This window comes from Natator depressus, chromosome 3, assembly GCF_965152275.1.
Source record: "Natator depressus isolate rNatDep1 chromosome 3, rNatDep2.hap1, whole genome shotgun sequence".
Taxonomy (NCBI): domain Eukaryota; kingdom Metazoa; phylum Chordata; order Testudines; family Cheloniidae; genus Natator; species Natator depressus.
In genome coordinates this window covers 3,511,661-3,527,261 of record NC_134236.1, presented here as the reverse complement: position 1 = coordinate 3,527,261, position 15,601 = coordinate 3,511,661, and the positions used below count along the sequence as shown (strand labels likewise).

General features: G+C 48.4%; 1 protein-coding gene and 1 long non-coding RNA gene across 2 annotated transcripts in view; one reads left to right on the top strand and one right to left on the bottom strand.

Moving 5' to 3' along the window:
- Positions 1 to 8,597, bottom strand: part of SELENOI (selenoprotein I) — a 54,826-nt gene extending 46,229 nt beyond the window's left edge. Inside the window, exon 1 of the mRNA XM_074947321.1 lies at positions 8,421 to 8,597. Within this exon, the coding sequence (XP_074803422.1) occupies positions 8,421 to 8,477 (57 nt within the window). The 5' untranslated portion in view covers positions 8,478 to 8,597. The remainder of the gene's footprint in view (positions 1 to 8,420) is intronic.
- A 72-nt stretch (positions 8,598 to 8,669) lies between these two features.
- LOC141983722 (uncharacterized) lies at positions 8,670 to 12,469 on the top strand. Its single transcript, XR_012638481.1, has 3 exons — positions 8,670 to 8,729; positions 10,180 to 10,355; positions 12,305 to 12,469. It is a non-coding gene; the product is annotated as an uncharacterized LOC141983722 (long non-coding RNA).
- Positions 12,470 to 15,601: the final 3,132 nt, after the last annotated feature.

Here is a 15,601-nt window from a genome sequence, read left to right as displayed (position 1 = left end):
GGTTGATTTATCGTGTCTAGACTAGACGCGATAAATCAACCCCCACTGGATCAATCGCTGCCTGTCGATCCAGCCAGTAATGTAGACAACCCTTTTCCCGCCCTGGAGGTATAGCGTATCTGTAACAGGCCAGTCATTTGGCCTGCTGTGGAAGTTCACTGTTCAATAGGGCCACGTTGAAGACACTGGATACGTATTTCAAAAACTTGGTACCCAAAAGGAGCAGAGAGCAACGTGCTATCCCAGGCTAAATTTCAGAAAGGCTACCTTGCGCTGTCCGACAAGACTGTAACAGATACCGTAGCACGTGTCACAGCAGATCTATTAGGAAACAGGTTTAGACCTTCAACAAGGACATAAGAAAAATAACGTGCATTGGCAAATACCAGTCACTCTATCCTGCAATCGTCATAACAGGAAGGACGATTAGTAATGCTGTAAAGGTCTGGCAGCATTCGTTATATGCCCCACTCCGCTTTAAAAACCAACACTGCAGTATTTTAAAATGCTTACACCATTTTTCCAGAGATTAACTAAACTCACTCTCTGAGATTCAAGAACATCCTGCCAAAGCTTCCCCTTCTCCACACACCCACGGCTTCCATCTCGAGGGAGAATGAAAAAGAATGCAGACTATTTTCGTGGGAGTGGTAGGAACTGGCCATTCAACTGCTTTGGCTTCAAACCTGATATGCAAGTTGTTAGCACCAACTGAAAAGCACTGGAAAGTCCTCCGAGTTGGAGAAATAAAGAAGTCATTTTTAACTTGGGGGGGGGGTAGTTTTTAAAAATGAGACCCTGTAGTCAGTCAGTAATGCACACTAAGCCCTATCAGTATTCTGAAAAGCAAATCCTAATTTTCTGAGGAGCTTGTGTTTTCAGAAACAGCAGCTGAGAGTGTGCCACAGACACTTTCAATTAATTCATGACAGCAGCATTCTACTTGATGGAGAACACATTATTCTGAGTCTACAGACTCCTGGAAAGTTCTGGAGTGCTCAGGACTGGAACAGAGCACATTCTGAAGCCAATGCTAAGAAATCAGCAGCCCAAGGTTGCGTGGGAAGAAAGCCAGAAAATATCTAAAAAGCACTCTGGAGACCAGAAGAACCTAGAAAGTGTGAAGTGTAATGACAAAGAGGGTTGCAAACACCACTTGATTTGTCCAATATAGTAATAGGCCTCTAGGAGCAGTTTGTTTGCCACATCCACCCAGCACCCTTTAATCTCTGGACTTCAACCACATCATTTTTGCTACTGTCACCCATTAACATGCTATTAAAAAAATCAACAATATTTGGACGTCTAGTACCTGGTGCACTGTGTCACAGTAGAGGTGCTGTAGCTAGAACATTCAGCACAAGTCAACTTACTCAGTACTACCAAGGTAATGCAGATGTTTCACAGCTGCCTATAGCATAGTCACATGCAAGATCAATCAAGCACATGGGTGCAGCATAAGATATGGCTCTCTCTGCACTGGGTGGTTTTGATCAGGCCAATCTTTTTAATTAGGTCTTAGAAGTAAATTCTAAATAAATTCTAACCATGCCATGCTTTCCATCCATACCTTGTGTCTAATCTGTGAAGACTTGGTTGGGGTAAAGCCTCTCTTCTGGTGAGCCACCTCACAGTTTCATACCACAAGACAATTGTGCTTGACAGGAATACTGCTGCAGATGAATCTGCTCAGAGTGAAGCTCTGCAGAGATCCTTTGACTGCAGCTCCTAACCAGACCAGACCAGAATGAGACCAGGCCCATTTATTTTCAAAGCATGAAGCAAGATACCCCTCCAACCCCTTTTTCTCCACCCTTCCCCAATAATATGGTTTAAAGAACAGTTATTTCTCATGGGGGAGGGGAAGAATGAGAAGCAGAAGATGGAGGAATCTAAGTAACACCAGCTGCAGCAAAGAAAGACGATGAATACGCTCTCTTATGGGCAAATTCATTGTTACCGTACGTAACAAACAGATATCATAATAAGCACATTAAAAATGCTTAAGATAGACTAATGCCTCCTGCCCAGATCTCAGTATTACCTTCCTGTTTATAACAGATCCTCAGTGGGAGGATAGTACTGAGTCTCCATATGGCAACTGGGAGATTCCAGAAAAATCAGCACTTCCTGATGCATAATATCTAATTCTGCCTGCAGCATCTGTACATGCAGAACTTCCTGCTTATTACCTTATTACATCTGGGCCCATGGAAAAGAAGCCCTTGAGGAATTCCACCATGATTTCAACTATTTCCATCCCACCATCAACCTCAGCCTAGATCAATCCACACAAGCGGTCCATTTCCTGGACACTACTGTGCTAATAAGCGAAGGTCACATAAACACCACCCTACACCGGAAACCTACTGACTGCTATGCCTACCTACATGCCTCCAGTTTCCATCCAGGACACACCACACAATCCATTGTCTACAGCCAAGCTCTAAGATACAACCGCATTTGCTCCAACCCCTCAGACAGAGACAAACACTTACAGGATCTCTATCAAGCATTCTTAAAACTACAATACCCACCTGCTGAAGTGAAAAAACAGATTGACAGAGCCAAAAGAGTACCCAGAAGTCACCTTCTGCAGGACAGGCACAACAAAGAAAACAACAGAACGCCACTAGCCGTCACCTTCAGCCCCCAACATAAACCTCTCCAACGCATCATCAAAGATCTACAACCTATCCTGAAAAATGATCACTCTCACAGATCTTGGGAGATAGACCAGTCCTCGCTTACAGACAGCCCCCCAACCTGAAGCAAATACTCTCCAGCAACCACACAACAAAAACACTAACCCAGGAACCTATCCTTGCAACAAAGCCCGATGTCAACTCTGTCCACAGATCTATTCAGGGGACACCATCATAGGCCCCAATCACATCAGCCACACTATCAGAGGCTCGTTCACCTGAACATCTACCAATGTGATATATGCCATCATGTGCCAGCAATGCCCTTCTGCCTTGTACATTGGCCAAACCAGACAGTCTCTATGCAAAAGAATAAATGGACACAAATCTGACATCAGGAATCATAACATTCAAAAACCCGTAGGAGAACGCTTCAACCTCTCTGGCCACCCAGTAACAGATTTAAAGGTGGCAATTTTGCAACAGAAAAGCTTCAAAAACAGACTCCAAAGAGAAACTGCTGAGCTTGAATTAATATGCAAACTAGATACCATTAACTTGGGCTTGAATAGAGACTGGGAGTGGCTGGGTCATTACACATATTGAATCTATTTCCCCATGTTAAGTATCCTCACACCTTCTTGTCAACTGTCTAAATGGCCCATCTTGATTATCACTACAAAAGTTTTTTTCTCCTGCTGATAATAGCTCATCTTAATTAATTAGCCTCTTACTCCACCTTTTCATGTTTTGTGTGTGTGTGCGCGTGTGTGTTTATACATATCTTCTTACTGTATGTTCCATTCTATGCATCCGATGAAGTGGGCTGTAGCCCATGAAAGCTTATGCTCAAATAAATTTGTTAGTCTAAGGTGCCACAAGTCCTCCTGTTCTTTTTGCAGATACAGACTAACTGAAATAAGCAGGTTTCAGAGTAGCAGCTGTGTTAGTGTTCTTCTAGTGCCTGAGCTGAAGATCACAGATCAGGAATCTGCAAGCTCTTCGCAAGCTGGAGGCTTGGAGTCATAGAGACTAACAACCAGCAGGACTTTGCATCTTTACAAAGCAACTAAAACCAAGGTACCTGTGTTACAAGACAACAGAATGAGGCTTTCACATAACTAATAGTGAGACTTTGAATCTTAGGATGCTTTATTCACAGCACTATTTTGTTTGTCTCAAGAATAAGGAAAGAGGTGACTGTAGAAGGAGAATGAATAGAAAGCTACTTGTCATTGATAATTCCAAGAGAAAAGCAACCTAAAGATGGAGATTTTATGACCCAATAGTTGTTATGCTATAAAAAGCCACCCACTGTGGCATTTTTTAAGAACCAACTTTTGCTTTTGGCTTATTAAAAATTACCAAGGTTACACCCCAAAATCATAGGGGTGAACTTCTCAGTATGCTTTCATTTTTGAGCCTGCCAACGACCAGCATTCCCTGTCTAGGTACTTATATGGCCCCATCACTGCAATATCCAAGTAGCTCCCACGAGTAAAAAGTTACAATATTTCTCACTTCCTTCTTTGCTGACAAGAAGAGGGCTTGGGTCATTTTTTCCCTCTCCTGGGCAGAGCACAGGACTGGGACTCAGACGACTCAGGTTCAATTTCCAGCTCTGCCATTTCTTTGCTGGGAGACCTTGAAGCGCAGGGAAATGACTTGCCCACTTTCCCCATCTGTAAAATGGAAACAAGTATACCAACTGCCTGTGTAAACTGCTTTGAGGCCTATGGATGAAAAACATGCATTATATAAGAGATCAGCATTACTGTAACTAAGTAGTGAATATGTTATTGCAGGAAGGGCTGGGTTTCCTTCAAGCCTCCCCAACACGAAGACCTGAAGTAGTAATTTGTTTGTGTTTTCTTACCTATCCACCCTATTTGGAATACACATTGAGATCACTTCTTAGCCTGCACCCATTGTATACGTCCCTAAAATATTGGGGGGAACCAGACTAAGTACCTCATGGCAGAGCCCTTGTCTACAATCACTGTGAAGCACCAAGTACGCCCATGGCCCCGAACAACAATGCTTATTGTTAAACAACTGTTTGCTGGTAAGCTTGTGTACCACTGGAGAATCGTACCTACACAACTATTCTCCTTTCAATGGCAGAAAGTTTTAAAGAGAATACTTCCTTCAAGATAGTACTCTGGATGCTGGAGGCAATAAATGAGTGTGCTTGAGCAGACCCCATATTATATCTTTCAGACTTTTCAGGTTTCTTTGCCATCTTTAATAATACAGGGCTGCACTTCATATAATTTTACATACAGCAAAATTAGCATTGGGCTTGCACATGACCTTGAACAAGAAACCTTTACTTTGGACTCCAAACCTCCATCCTTTCAGTAGCAGAAATAATTTGCACACTGACATGTGTCACAAGATGGGATGCTGAGATACATATGCAGAATCAGAAGTTAGAAATAAGATTAAAAAGAAGTAGGCCACATTTCTTCTTCCACTTCCACTCAAATTTACTGTGATTGGAGTTGCTGTAGTGTTCAAAGGCCCAATCAAGACTGAGGTCCCACTGTCTGCATCACTGAGGTGGGCACCATATCCACCCAAGAATTTGCTCTCTCAACAGACAGCACTGGCCAGGAGGGTTGGGAGAGAACAGCAAAAAAAAAAGGTAGCCATCTGTTCTATGCAGTTTTCCAGTTGGTTTTCAGCCACCAACTTCCAAACTTGGGAAGTGCAGGGTAAAATGGAGATAATGATTCACTTCGTCTACCTCAGAGGAGTGTTATGAAGACAAATACATTTCAAGGTTGTGGGACATAATCTATAGGAATGGGAGCCCTGAGGAATTAAGATAAAGACACAATTTTATCCCCTTCAGCTGCAAACACTTATGCATGAGCGCAGTCCCAAGGAAGTCAGAGACTATTCATATGATTAATGCTACATGTCTGCTTAAATAAGTATTTGCAGGATCACGGGCTACATTTTCAATCTTGTGGTTTTTGCCTATATCAGCTTTAGAAGATTCAAGGAAGATACATTTTAAATACTGTTTAAAAAATGCCCCAGTGGTAGGGTAACAAATAAATTTTAATATAAAGTTGCATTAACACAAATTTTCAAAGCCTGAACAGGACTTGATTTTTTATTATTTTTTTTTTTAAACCAAGTGATTTAAACCAGTCTATCCCAGTTCCTAATCTTTAAAATGGGGATAAGAACACTCCTCTTTCCACATGGTATGGTGAGAATAAATAAGCAATTGCTAGGATAATGGAAGCCATGTAAGTACCTACAATACATAGAGCAATTCTGGTCTTTGGGCACAAGAGTCCTCTGCTGCTGGTTTGCTCAGGAGACCTGGCTCTCACAAGGGATGGCCCAAGACTGTGGCACTCGCTCCCTTATCCACCATTTCCAGCCCATGCACAAAGCACTGTTCCTCCCTCTTGCTTTTCTATTAACCTGACGTGCCATGGGTTTGGAAAGGCATCCATACACAATCATTCCCCTTGTGTGAGGAACAGAGGAACCCCACTTGACTGGTATTAATCACTAGGTTTAACTCCTGAAGGTGCTCAGATACCATGGTGATAAGTGCTGTATAAAAAAACCTAAATGGGATATAATACCGTGCTAGTAAAGGAGAACAGACAGAGAAACTAAGCAGAAGGTGAAGTTAATGAGTCTAGTTTCACTATTGATGGGGGGAGCCTGGGCGTGAATATCAATTATAAAAAAAATCCAATTTTTAAAGTTATTTTGATCTGAGTGAAGTTTTACTAGTACCACAGATAAAGAAAATATTATTTTAATATGATTCTTATGTCAAGTGTCCCTAAAACATTATAAAAGGGACCACAAGTTTTGGTACAACATCTGCTTCTGTATCCTGAAATTTGGATACCCCCAAAAAGTCTACTTGTATTTACAATCATTTCCTTAAATAGGTTTCATCGATGTAGACTTACTCATTGTTCCCAGACGTTTTAAGCTGTATTATCTACAGCAGAGGATCAGCTTCTGTATAAGAACATCCATCAGTTTTGCATGATAAACAGCAACGTGCACCCACGTATTTATCATGGTTGAAGCCATAAAGGTATTTACAGCCGAACATAGCTCTAGTCCCACAACTCCCATTAACAGACCCCATGCACCAAGCTGACAGCACACTCCTACTGTGGGAAGCCACAAGCCCAGTCAACAACACTGGAACACAAACAGCCAGGTGTAGACACCCGCTGTATTCAGAACATAGTGCGAGAACCCCATCCTGTGTCATCCCTAGTTGACTCAGTCATGTTACAAAAGCTGCTGCTGCCCAAATGAGTCTGATTAGACCAACAGCTCTCAAACTTTTGTACTGGTGACCCCTTTCACACAGCAAGCCTCTGAGTGCGACCCACCCTTATAAATTAAAAGCACGCTTTTATATATTTAACACCATTATACATGTTGGAGGCAAAGCGGGGTTTGGGGTGGAGGCTGACTGCTCGCGACCCCCCCATGTAATAACCTTGGGACCCCTTGAGGGGTCCCAACCGCCAGTTTGCAAACCCCTGGATTAGACAGAGAAGGATTTTCTCAGCCTGGGAAAAGATTGCATAGAAAGTGAGGATCAGGCAGCAAAAGCTTTTTTAAAAAAAAAACAAAACCACACCCGTTTAAAAGGAGCAAAGCAGCCCCAACCACGATCAAGGTGAAAGCTTTTCCCGTGGGCTCCATTATACTTTAATCACACCCTCAACGTTATACTGGGAAGAGCCCCTCAGGGGACGACAAAGGAGCCGGCTGCGGCTATTACACTTGGCCGGCTACATGCAGAGGCACGTGCCCCCCGGATCAGACGGAGGATCGCACCCCACGCCGCGCCGGGTCCAGCCGGCTCCACGCTGCCGCGGGGCCCCGCGCCCGGGGCCGTCCCGGATCCCCGGCGGCAGCCGCAGGAGCCGGGCGGGGCGGGGCGCGAGCCGCGCGCGGGGAGCCAGCACCCGCCCCCGGGCAGGCGGGGCGGCGGCGGGGCCAGGGAAGGCGCCGTGCACGCTGCAGGCACCGACGCCCCCCACCGCGCGCGTGCCCGGGGCGCCTCCCGCCTGTCACGGCGCCCCGCGGTGCGTCGGCGGGGGGAGGGGCCGGGCCGCCGCCTGAGGCGCATTGCCTCGGGAAAGGCCCCCCCGCCCCCCCCTGGGGCTCCCCACACAGGAACCTCCCCGCCCCATGAACCCCCCCCCGGGGCTCCCCACACAGGAACCTCCCCGCCCCATGAACCCCCCCCCGGGGCTCCCCACACAGGAACCTCCCCGCCCCATGAACCCCCCCCCGAGGCTCCCCACACAGGAAACCCCCCGCCCCATGACCCCCCCCCGAGGCTCCCCACACAGGAAACCCCCCGCCCCATGAACCCCCCCCCCCCGAGGCTCCCCACACAGGAAACCCCCCGCCCCATGAACCCCCCCCCCCGAGGCTCCCCACACAGGAAACCCCCCGCCCCATGAACCCCCCCCCCCGAGGCTCCCCACACAGGAAACCCACCGCCCCATGACCCCCCCCCCCGAGGCTCCCCACACAGGAAACCCACCGCCCCATGACCCCCCCCCCCGAGGCTCCCCACACAGGAACCTCCCCGCCCCATGAACCCCCCCCGGGGCTCCCCACACAGGAATCCCCCCCCGGAGCACCCCGCCCCATGAACCCCCCCGGGGCTCCCCACGCAGGAACCCCCCGCCCCACCCCACCCCACCCCACCCCATCACCTCCGGGGCTCCCCGCACGCCCCCTCCAGCCCTCAGGCACCTTGTACTTGTCGAAGCCGGCCAGCTGCTCGGGGGTCACGTACTCGTAGCCGGCCATAGCGGCGGCGGGGCGAGCGAGGAAGCGGCCGGTCTGACAGCAGCAGCCGCGAGGGGACTGGCAGCGCGGAGCGGACCTGACTTGTCCCCCGCCGGCTGCCGTAGCCGAATCACGCTCAGGCCCTCCCCGGGCTTGGCCTCAGCCCACATGGCGTGCCTGCTGACGTCACCGCGTCGGCCCTCCCGCTGCCGCCATCTTGGGACTTGGATTATTGCTGTGCACATTGTAAGATGAGCTATTGCCAGCAGGAGAGTGAGTTTGGGGGGGGGGGTGGTGAGAAAACCTGGATTAGTGCTGGAAATGACCCACCTTGATTATCATGCGCATTATAAAGAGAGGTTTCAAAGAGGGATGGGCTATTACCAGCAGGAGAGTGAGTTTGTATGTGTGTCTGGGGGGGGGGGGGGGGGAAGGGTGAGAAAACCTGGATTTGTGCTGGAAATGGCCCTCCTTGATGATCAATTTAGATAAGCTGTTACGAGCAGGACAGTGGGGTGGGAGGAAGTTTTGTTTCATGGTCTCTGTGTGTATATAATGTCTTCTGCAGTTTCCACGATATGCTATGCATCCGATGAAGTGAGCTGTAGCTCACGAAAGCTCATGCTCAAATAAACTGGTTAGTCTCTAAGGTGCCACAAGTCCTCCTTTTCTTTTTTCTTTTTACGAATACAGACTAACACGGCTGTTACTCTGAAACCTGTCATCTTGGGACAGGCAGGGGCAGGCCCTGCCTGTGATCACGTGGCACCTCCCAGCCATGCAGCAGGTGGCCCTGGCAAGGCTGCCCCCTACAGGGGGAGAGGGGAGCTCCTTGGTGCAAGGGGGCCAATGGGGGCAGAATCCCAGGCACCCTAGCGAAAGGGTGGTGGGGGTCCCCTGCGGCCAGCCCAGCACCAGACACCGGCGAATGCAGCCAGCCCTGAGACTTGCAGTGCTGTAGTGCCCGGGGGCTGTGTGCCTGGGACCCTGCTGGGCTGGGGGAGGGATAGCTCAGGGGTTTGAGCTTTGGCCTACTAAACCCAGGGTTGTGAGTTCAATCCTTGAGGGGGCCATTTAGGGATATGGGGCAAAAATTGGGGACTGGTCCTGCTTTGAGCAGGGGGTTGGACTAGATGACCTCCTGAGGTCCCTTCCCACCCTGATATTCTATGATTCTGTGATGGTCTGTCCACGTAGGCTGCAGCCACAGAGGTGCCGTGGCCGCTGGCGGGAGCCAGCTGGACCTAGAGACCTTATAGGTAAATCCTTGAGGGGAAGTAGCCATTTGTAAATCGGGGGCTGTAAAATGATATGGGTATCGGTGACAACGCCACTTTACTGCATCTGAGGCTGGAAAGCCTGGATGTGGGACTGGGCCCAGCAGCTCCACGGTAGTAACAAAATCCCCACTCGTTGTAAGGCTGGGGAGAGCCAGGTCTCCAGGCCTTTGCAGGAGGCTCTGATGCATGCTGCACTTCACACTCCCTCTGTGTGCTTTGATGTCAGACCCACTATGGCCCGCACCAAGCAGCCATAAACCCAGCAAAGGATTCCCCTTCTGTAAAATGACAGGTTTCAGAGTAGCAGCCATGTTAGTCTCTATCTGTAAAAAGAAAAGGAGTACTTGTGGCACCTTAGAGACTAACTGTAGCTCACGAAAGCTTATGCTCTAATAAATTTGTTAGTCTCTAAGGTGCCGCAAGTACTCCTTTCCCTTCTGTAGGGGAATTGCTGACTGGTGTAGGGGCAGTACACCATCATCCCACAATCCTTGCTGCAGACAGCTTGGCCAAGGAAACAAGGGTGTGTCCATGTGCTCTGGTGATTCCTGCTGGTGAAATGACCTGTCGGGGTTGTTGGTCAATGTAAAGCAGTCTTCAGTTCAAAGGATCTAACACGGTAAACTGCTGCTATCCATCACTCACAGTTCTACATTGCTCAAAAATAGACAGTGATCGTTACCTTTGGTAACAGGGTGGTTGCACCAGGCATTCTCAAAGGCTGTATCAGATAGCAAGTCCTAGGGGCTAAGAGGAAGACTAACGAGATAATAGGGTTTATCATTTATGAGTCACCGGTGCAAATCTAATCCGGGTTGATAATTAAAACTTTTTCTCATCTGGTGGCTGGCTAGTGGGTTATATTGGGATGTCTCACTCCAATGCTCAGAGTGTAGGTGTCTGTAACTACAGCCATTGGATGCTGACCCCTGCCACATGACAAAGGTATTAACTGTTTGCAAAAAGAAAAGGAGTACTTGTGGCACCTTAGAGACTAACAAATTATGTGTCATGCTCCATGGAGTGGCTCACAACTGTGAATGCCTCTCTCAGGTTCCACTGTCAGAAAACAGGGCAGACACCCCAAACTGGTGGTGTGTACTATGCTTAGATTTCACCACGCCCATGACAAATATGAACTCCTGGATCACTGTAACAGTCTCACCATGGAATCACAGACAGTCTTCTCAGACTCTCCAGCCTATCTTGCCATCCAGACAAACTGGACTGTGTAATAAAAGGTAACTCAAACCAAAAATCACACCACATCAGGTTGCTGCTAGTCCTAAGAGACTAGTCATTTACTCCAGATTAATTGCTACTAATCAGATTTTACATGAAAGACAATAGTGGACAATTTGCTGTTAGATTACAACAGGAACCGTTACTGAAAACAATACAAATAACATTCCACTAGTTTTCATGAAGTTTAAACATCTGAATACACACTTAGACATATAACAATTGCTTTGATCTATGCTAATACGGTTTAAATGCCAAATGCACTCATACATTTAACAATCGCTTTGATCTATACTGATACACAAGTGAACTGACCTGAGCTGGCCTCTAGTCTGTCAGGTGACTGGGGCCAGGAAAGTGAAAACCAGTCTCTTACCAGGTCTCCTGGGTACCACCCCTTTATTAATGTCCACAGCACAAATTCCATCATTGTTACTGTTTATAGTCACAGGAGAGGCCAACGATTCAACAGGCGATGCACTTCTGAGAAATGGAAAGTGAGTTTTCCCAGCAGGTAGGCCACAACTGGGGAGCTTGCCTTCAGGTTACATCAGAACAACCATGGACTTCAGCACTTCCATGACGAAACGTACAACACATCTTCAGCTTAGCTTCCCCACATAGACCACACACACAACACACCCCTGTCACGGAGTCCCTGGGCGATGCTCTGGAACTGCTCCCCACGAAGCCAGGCAGGACTCTGGGGAAGTCTCCTTTCTGTGAGCAGCCTGTCTGCAGGACACACAGCTCACACAACTTCCACCTTCCTGGGTCTGACCTAGGAGCATTCAGCATCCTCTGCCCTTCCGTGCACTTCCCCCAGCGAATCCGCCCAGGCGGGGTCCTGGGGAAGCCAGAGGGTCCTGCACCCCAACTCTGCAGTCAGACGTGACTCTCAGCCAGCCAGTAAAACAGAGGTTTATTAGACAACAGGAACATGGTCTAAAACAGAGTTTGCAGGTGCAGAGAACAGGACCCCTCAGCTGGGTCCATTTTTGGGGGCAGTGAGCCAGACAACCACGTCTGCACTTCACTCCATGTCCCAGCCAGCCCCAAACTGAAACTCCCTCCAGCCCCTCCTCCTCTGGGCTTTGTCCCTTTCCTGGGACAATACAGTGGGGTACAGTCAACTCAGATTGACTGTGTAAATCAAACTCAGCGGAGTTACTCCGGAATTATACCTGTCCAAAGGAGCCTGATTCTCCTCCCGCTCATGCTGTTTTATATCAGTGTAACTTCATTTACTTCAGTGGACTTACTCCTGATTTACACCTGGGTACATGATCACCACTCATTACATAACGTTTTCCCATTTTCTTGTAGCATCTTCTTACCTTGGTAAATGGCCCGTGAACCTCATTAACAAAAGGCAACTGCCTGAAGAAGAACTCGAAAGCTTGTCTCGTTCACCATCCGAAGTTGGCCCAATAGAAGACAACACCTCACCCACCTTGTCTCTCTAAAAGGCAATTAGACATTTTTGGGGAAAGGCTGAAAAAGAAATAAAATATTGCAGTGCTTATTCGGTGGACATGCAGCTCTACGGCTCCTTCCCCGGGGTCTGGGCTGGGACCAATTCCCTGCCTTGTCAATGTCCGTCAGAGAAGCAGACCTGGGTGGAAACATGCTGGCATCGGCTCAGATAAAAGGGAAGCAATGCTGCTTGGCAAGAGGAAGCAGTTTGTGGAACTGCCAAAGCAGTCTGCTCCCTCGGCTGAGGGCCCTGCCCTATCTATTGTCAAAGTAGTCTGAGGTCTTGGGTTTCTCCTAGGTTTTTCTCTGTTCTGGACTCCCACACAGTGGCAATGGCCAGAGGCTTTCTTCATTTTTTGCTGGCTGTTCCTCTCAGATTCAGACCTGACCGTGATCATCTGGACCGTTGTGACCTCTAGTCTAGATCACTGCAATGTGCTTTCCCTAGGGTAATGCCTAAGGCCACTTTCAAGCTTCAGCTAGTGGGCAATATGGCCTTTTGAGTAGGACAGACAGCCCAGAGCATAGGACACCTGTGCTCTACTCTGCCTGCCAGCTCACTTCCAAATGAAGTTACTAATGATAGAGCTCTAACTACTTCCCAAGTGCTGAGCAGCCGCAGCTCCACCTGAAGTGAAAGGGATCCAGAAGTGAAAACCAGACCGCAAGTTGTCTAGGCCCCAGTTAGCTCAGCTCTCTCCCTATCCCCTGCCACAGCATGTGTGCTCAGAATACGGGCTTTGGCTCTCTGCCCTAGGGATGATGTTTGTGGGAGGAGAGGGCAGGGCATTCTCAGGGTCAGGGCTTGCCCCTCCGAAATTCAATCCCAGCAGCTATTCCTGAGCCCAAACCTGACCACTTTCAGAGTGAGGTGTGAGACAAGTCTGTCTCTTTGCTCTGGCTTCCCAATAAAACCAGGGCCTTGGGATCCCCTGAATTTAACCTATCTGCTGCAATTCACCAGCTCAGCCCTTCTCTAGAAGGCTGGGATCAGGGAGTACATGATCCCTGTTTTGAGGAAGGTGATTTCTGGCATCTTTGTAACTCACTTCACCTTCGTTTGATCCCCTCTCCCCCGTTTCTTCTTTTAATATTTATTTGGCAGGACCCTGGCCAAATTTTGCTTTCAGTTACACTGGAGTAATTCTGGATTAACTCCATTGACTTTAGTGGAGTTGCTTCAGATTTAGATCCAGTCTATACTGAACCTATTAACTGTGATTTTGTAACCAGCTAGGGGAGTAGCCAGTTAGTTACTCTTGGCTGTGTGATTCTGTTATTGGTCACATCCAGCTTTTTTGTCATTGCATCCACACTTAACATGCTGCCTAACCTTGTTCATATCAATGCATGCTGGGAAAATCTGGGCAGCTCTCCATAGCGCCTCAATGGAGAACAGAGTGGCTGAAGGATATGCAGAGAGGGCAGCACCAGTAGCCCATGGAGCAATGCATTCTGGGATAGCCCAGCTCACAGAGAACTGGGAAGAAAAACAGACTTGCCAGATTGGTGCGGGGTGGGGAGGGGGCCTGGTCCGCATCATAATCACAGTGTCGCAGCCGAGTTATAGGGTGGTCACATAGGCAGGTGTGAAACGCTGTTAGCTGCCATAGCTACTAACCATGTTTTTACCAGGTGTTGGTTGTGTAGACACAAACCATGTTTTGAGCCAGTCAGTCCATGAAATAGTTACACGCTTGGTTAACAGCTGTTATGTGGACAGGGCCTTGCACTGAGGTCACGGAGATCAGAATCTCTCCCCCTTTCCCATCAGCTCTGGACTCGACTCCTATTCAACACTTGGTTAAGCATCACTTAATTGCTGAGCATTGGCTGAATGCATCCCAATGATGTGGAATTATTTTATTCTTATTCTGTGCAGACTAAGGAACCGTCCATACTGATCCCGGCCTGTATTTATTTACTTATCTAAACCCATCCATAATTTTCATCACTGGAGCATCCAGGCACCTCAGCGTGATTAAAAACTACACTCATAAATAATACAGTTACCCCTGGGAGCAGGCAGGAGCCCATCCCTGCATCAGTAGAGAGCTCTGCTGCCAAGCAAAAAAATAAAAGCCCAGATTTTCAAACTTTGGGGCCTAAAGTTAAGTGCATAAATCCAGATTAAGGCACCTAAATAAATTGCCTGATTTCAAGTGATCAGTACCCAATAGCTGCCACTAATTTCAGTGTATGTATACACATACACTATATATAACAGAGACAGTCATACAATCAGTGGGTAAATCTCTTTGGAAGAGGTCATTATCATCACCCATTCGTATCATTTCCACCATCTGCTCCCTCCTGTATTGTTTTACAGACAGCAAGTTCATTCCCTTTCTTAGACAAACACTACTAGTAAAAGGATCAATAACCAACGCGTGACTGGGTGCCCCGTGGCTCACGTACGACCCATTCTGGGCACAGTACATGTCATGATAATGAACCGTGGCAGTGCCACCGGCTGGGCTCAGACTCCTACAAAGCGCTGCCAAAGGCCCGCTTTGAGGCATTCCAAAGGGAACTGAACCAGGTTTAATAGCTGTGTGAAGCAGCCACTTTGGCTGTAACTGGGAGTCTTTGGCTGGAACCAGGTGATGAGTGGAACGCTTCACTGCAGAGACAAACCCTGCCTCCCCTGAGTTCAGTGACAGCTTTTGGTTTCAATGGAACCAGGATTTTGCCCAGTACAGTGTACAGTAAAAGCTGTGTTATCCAGCACCTTTCCAACCAGAAAGCTCTATAAACTGGCATTTCTGATCTTCACTGAAAGTCCGGTTTATAGTCCGGTTGGCGTGGGGCCGACAGGCTCCCTACCTGGCTCCACATGGCTCCCCTGAAGCGGCCATATGTCCCTGCTGCTCCAAGGCGAAGGTGCGGCAGGCAGCTCTGCGTGCTGCCCCCGCCTTGCCTCGCCCTGCGCCCTGGCTCCGCAGCTCCCATTGGCTGGGAAGTGTGGCCAATGGAAGCTGCGTGGGCAGTGCCTGTGGGTGGAGGCAACGTGCAGAGCCATCTAGCTGCGCCTCCACCTAGGAGCAGCAGAGACATGTTGCTGCTTGCGGGGACCCACCCAAGGTGAGCACTGCCTGGATCCGGCTCCCTGCACCCTCTCCCGTGCCCCAATCCCCTGCCCTGAGC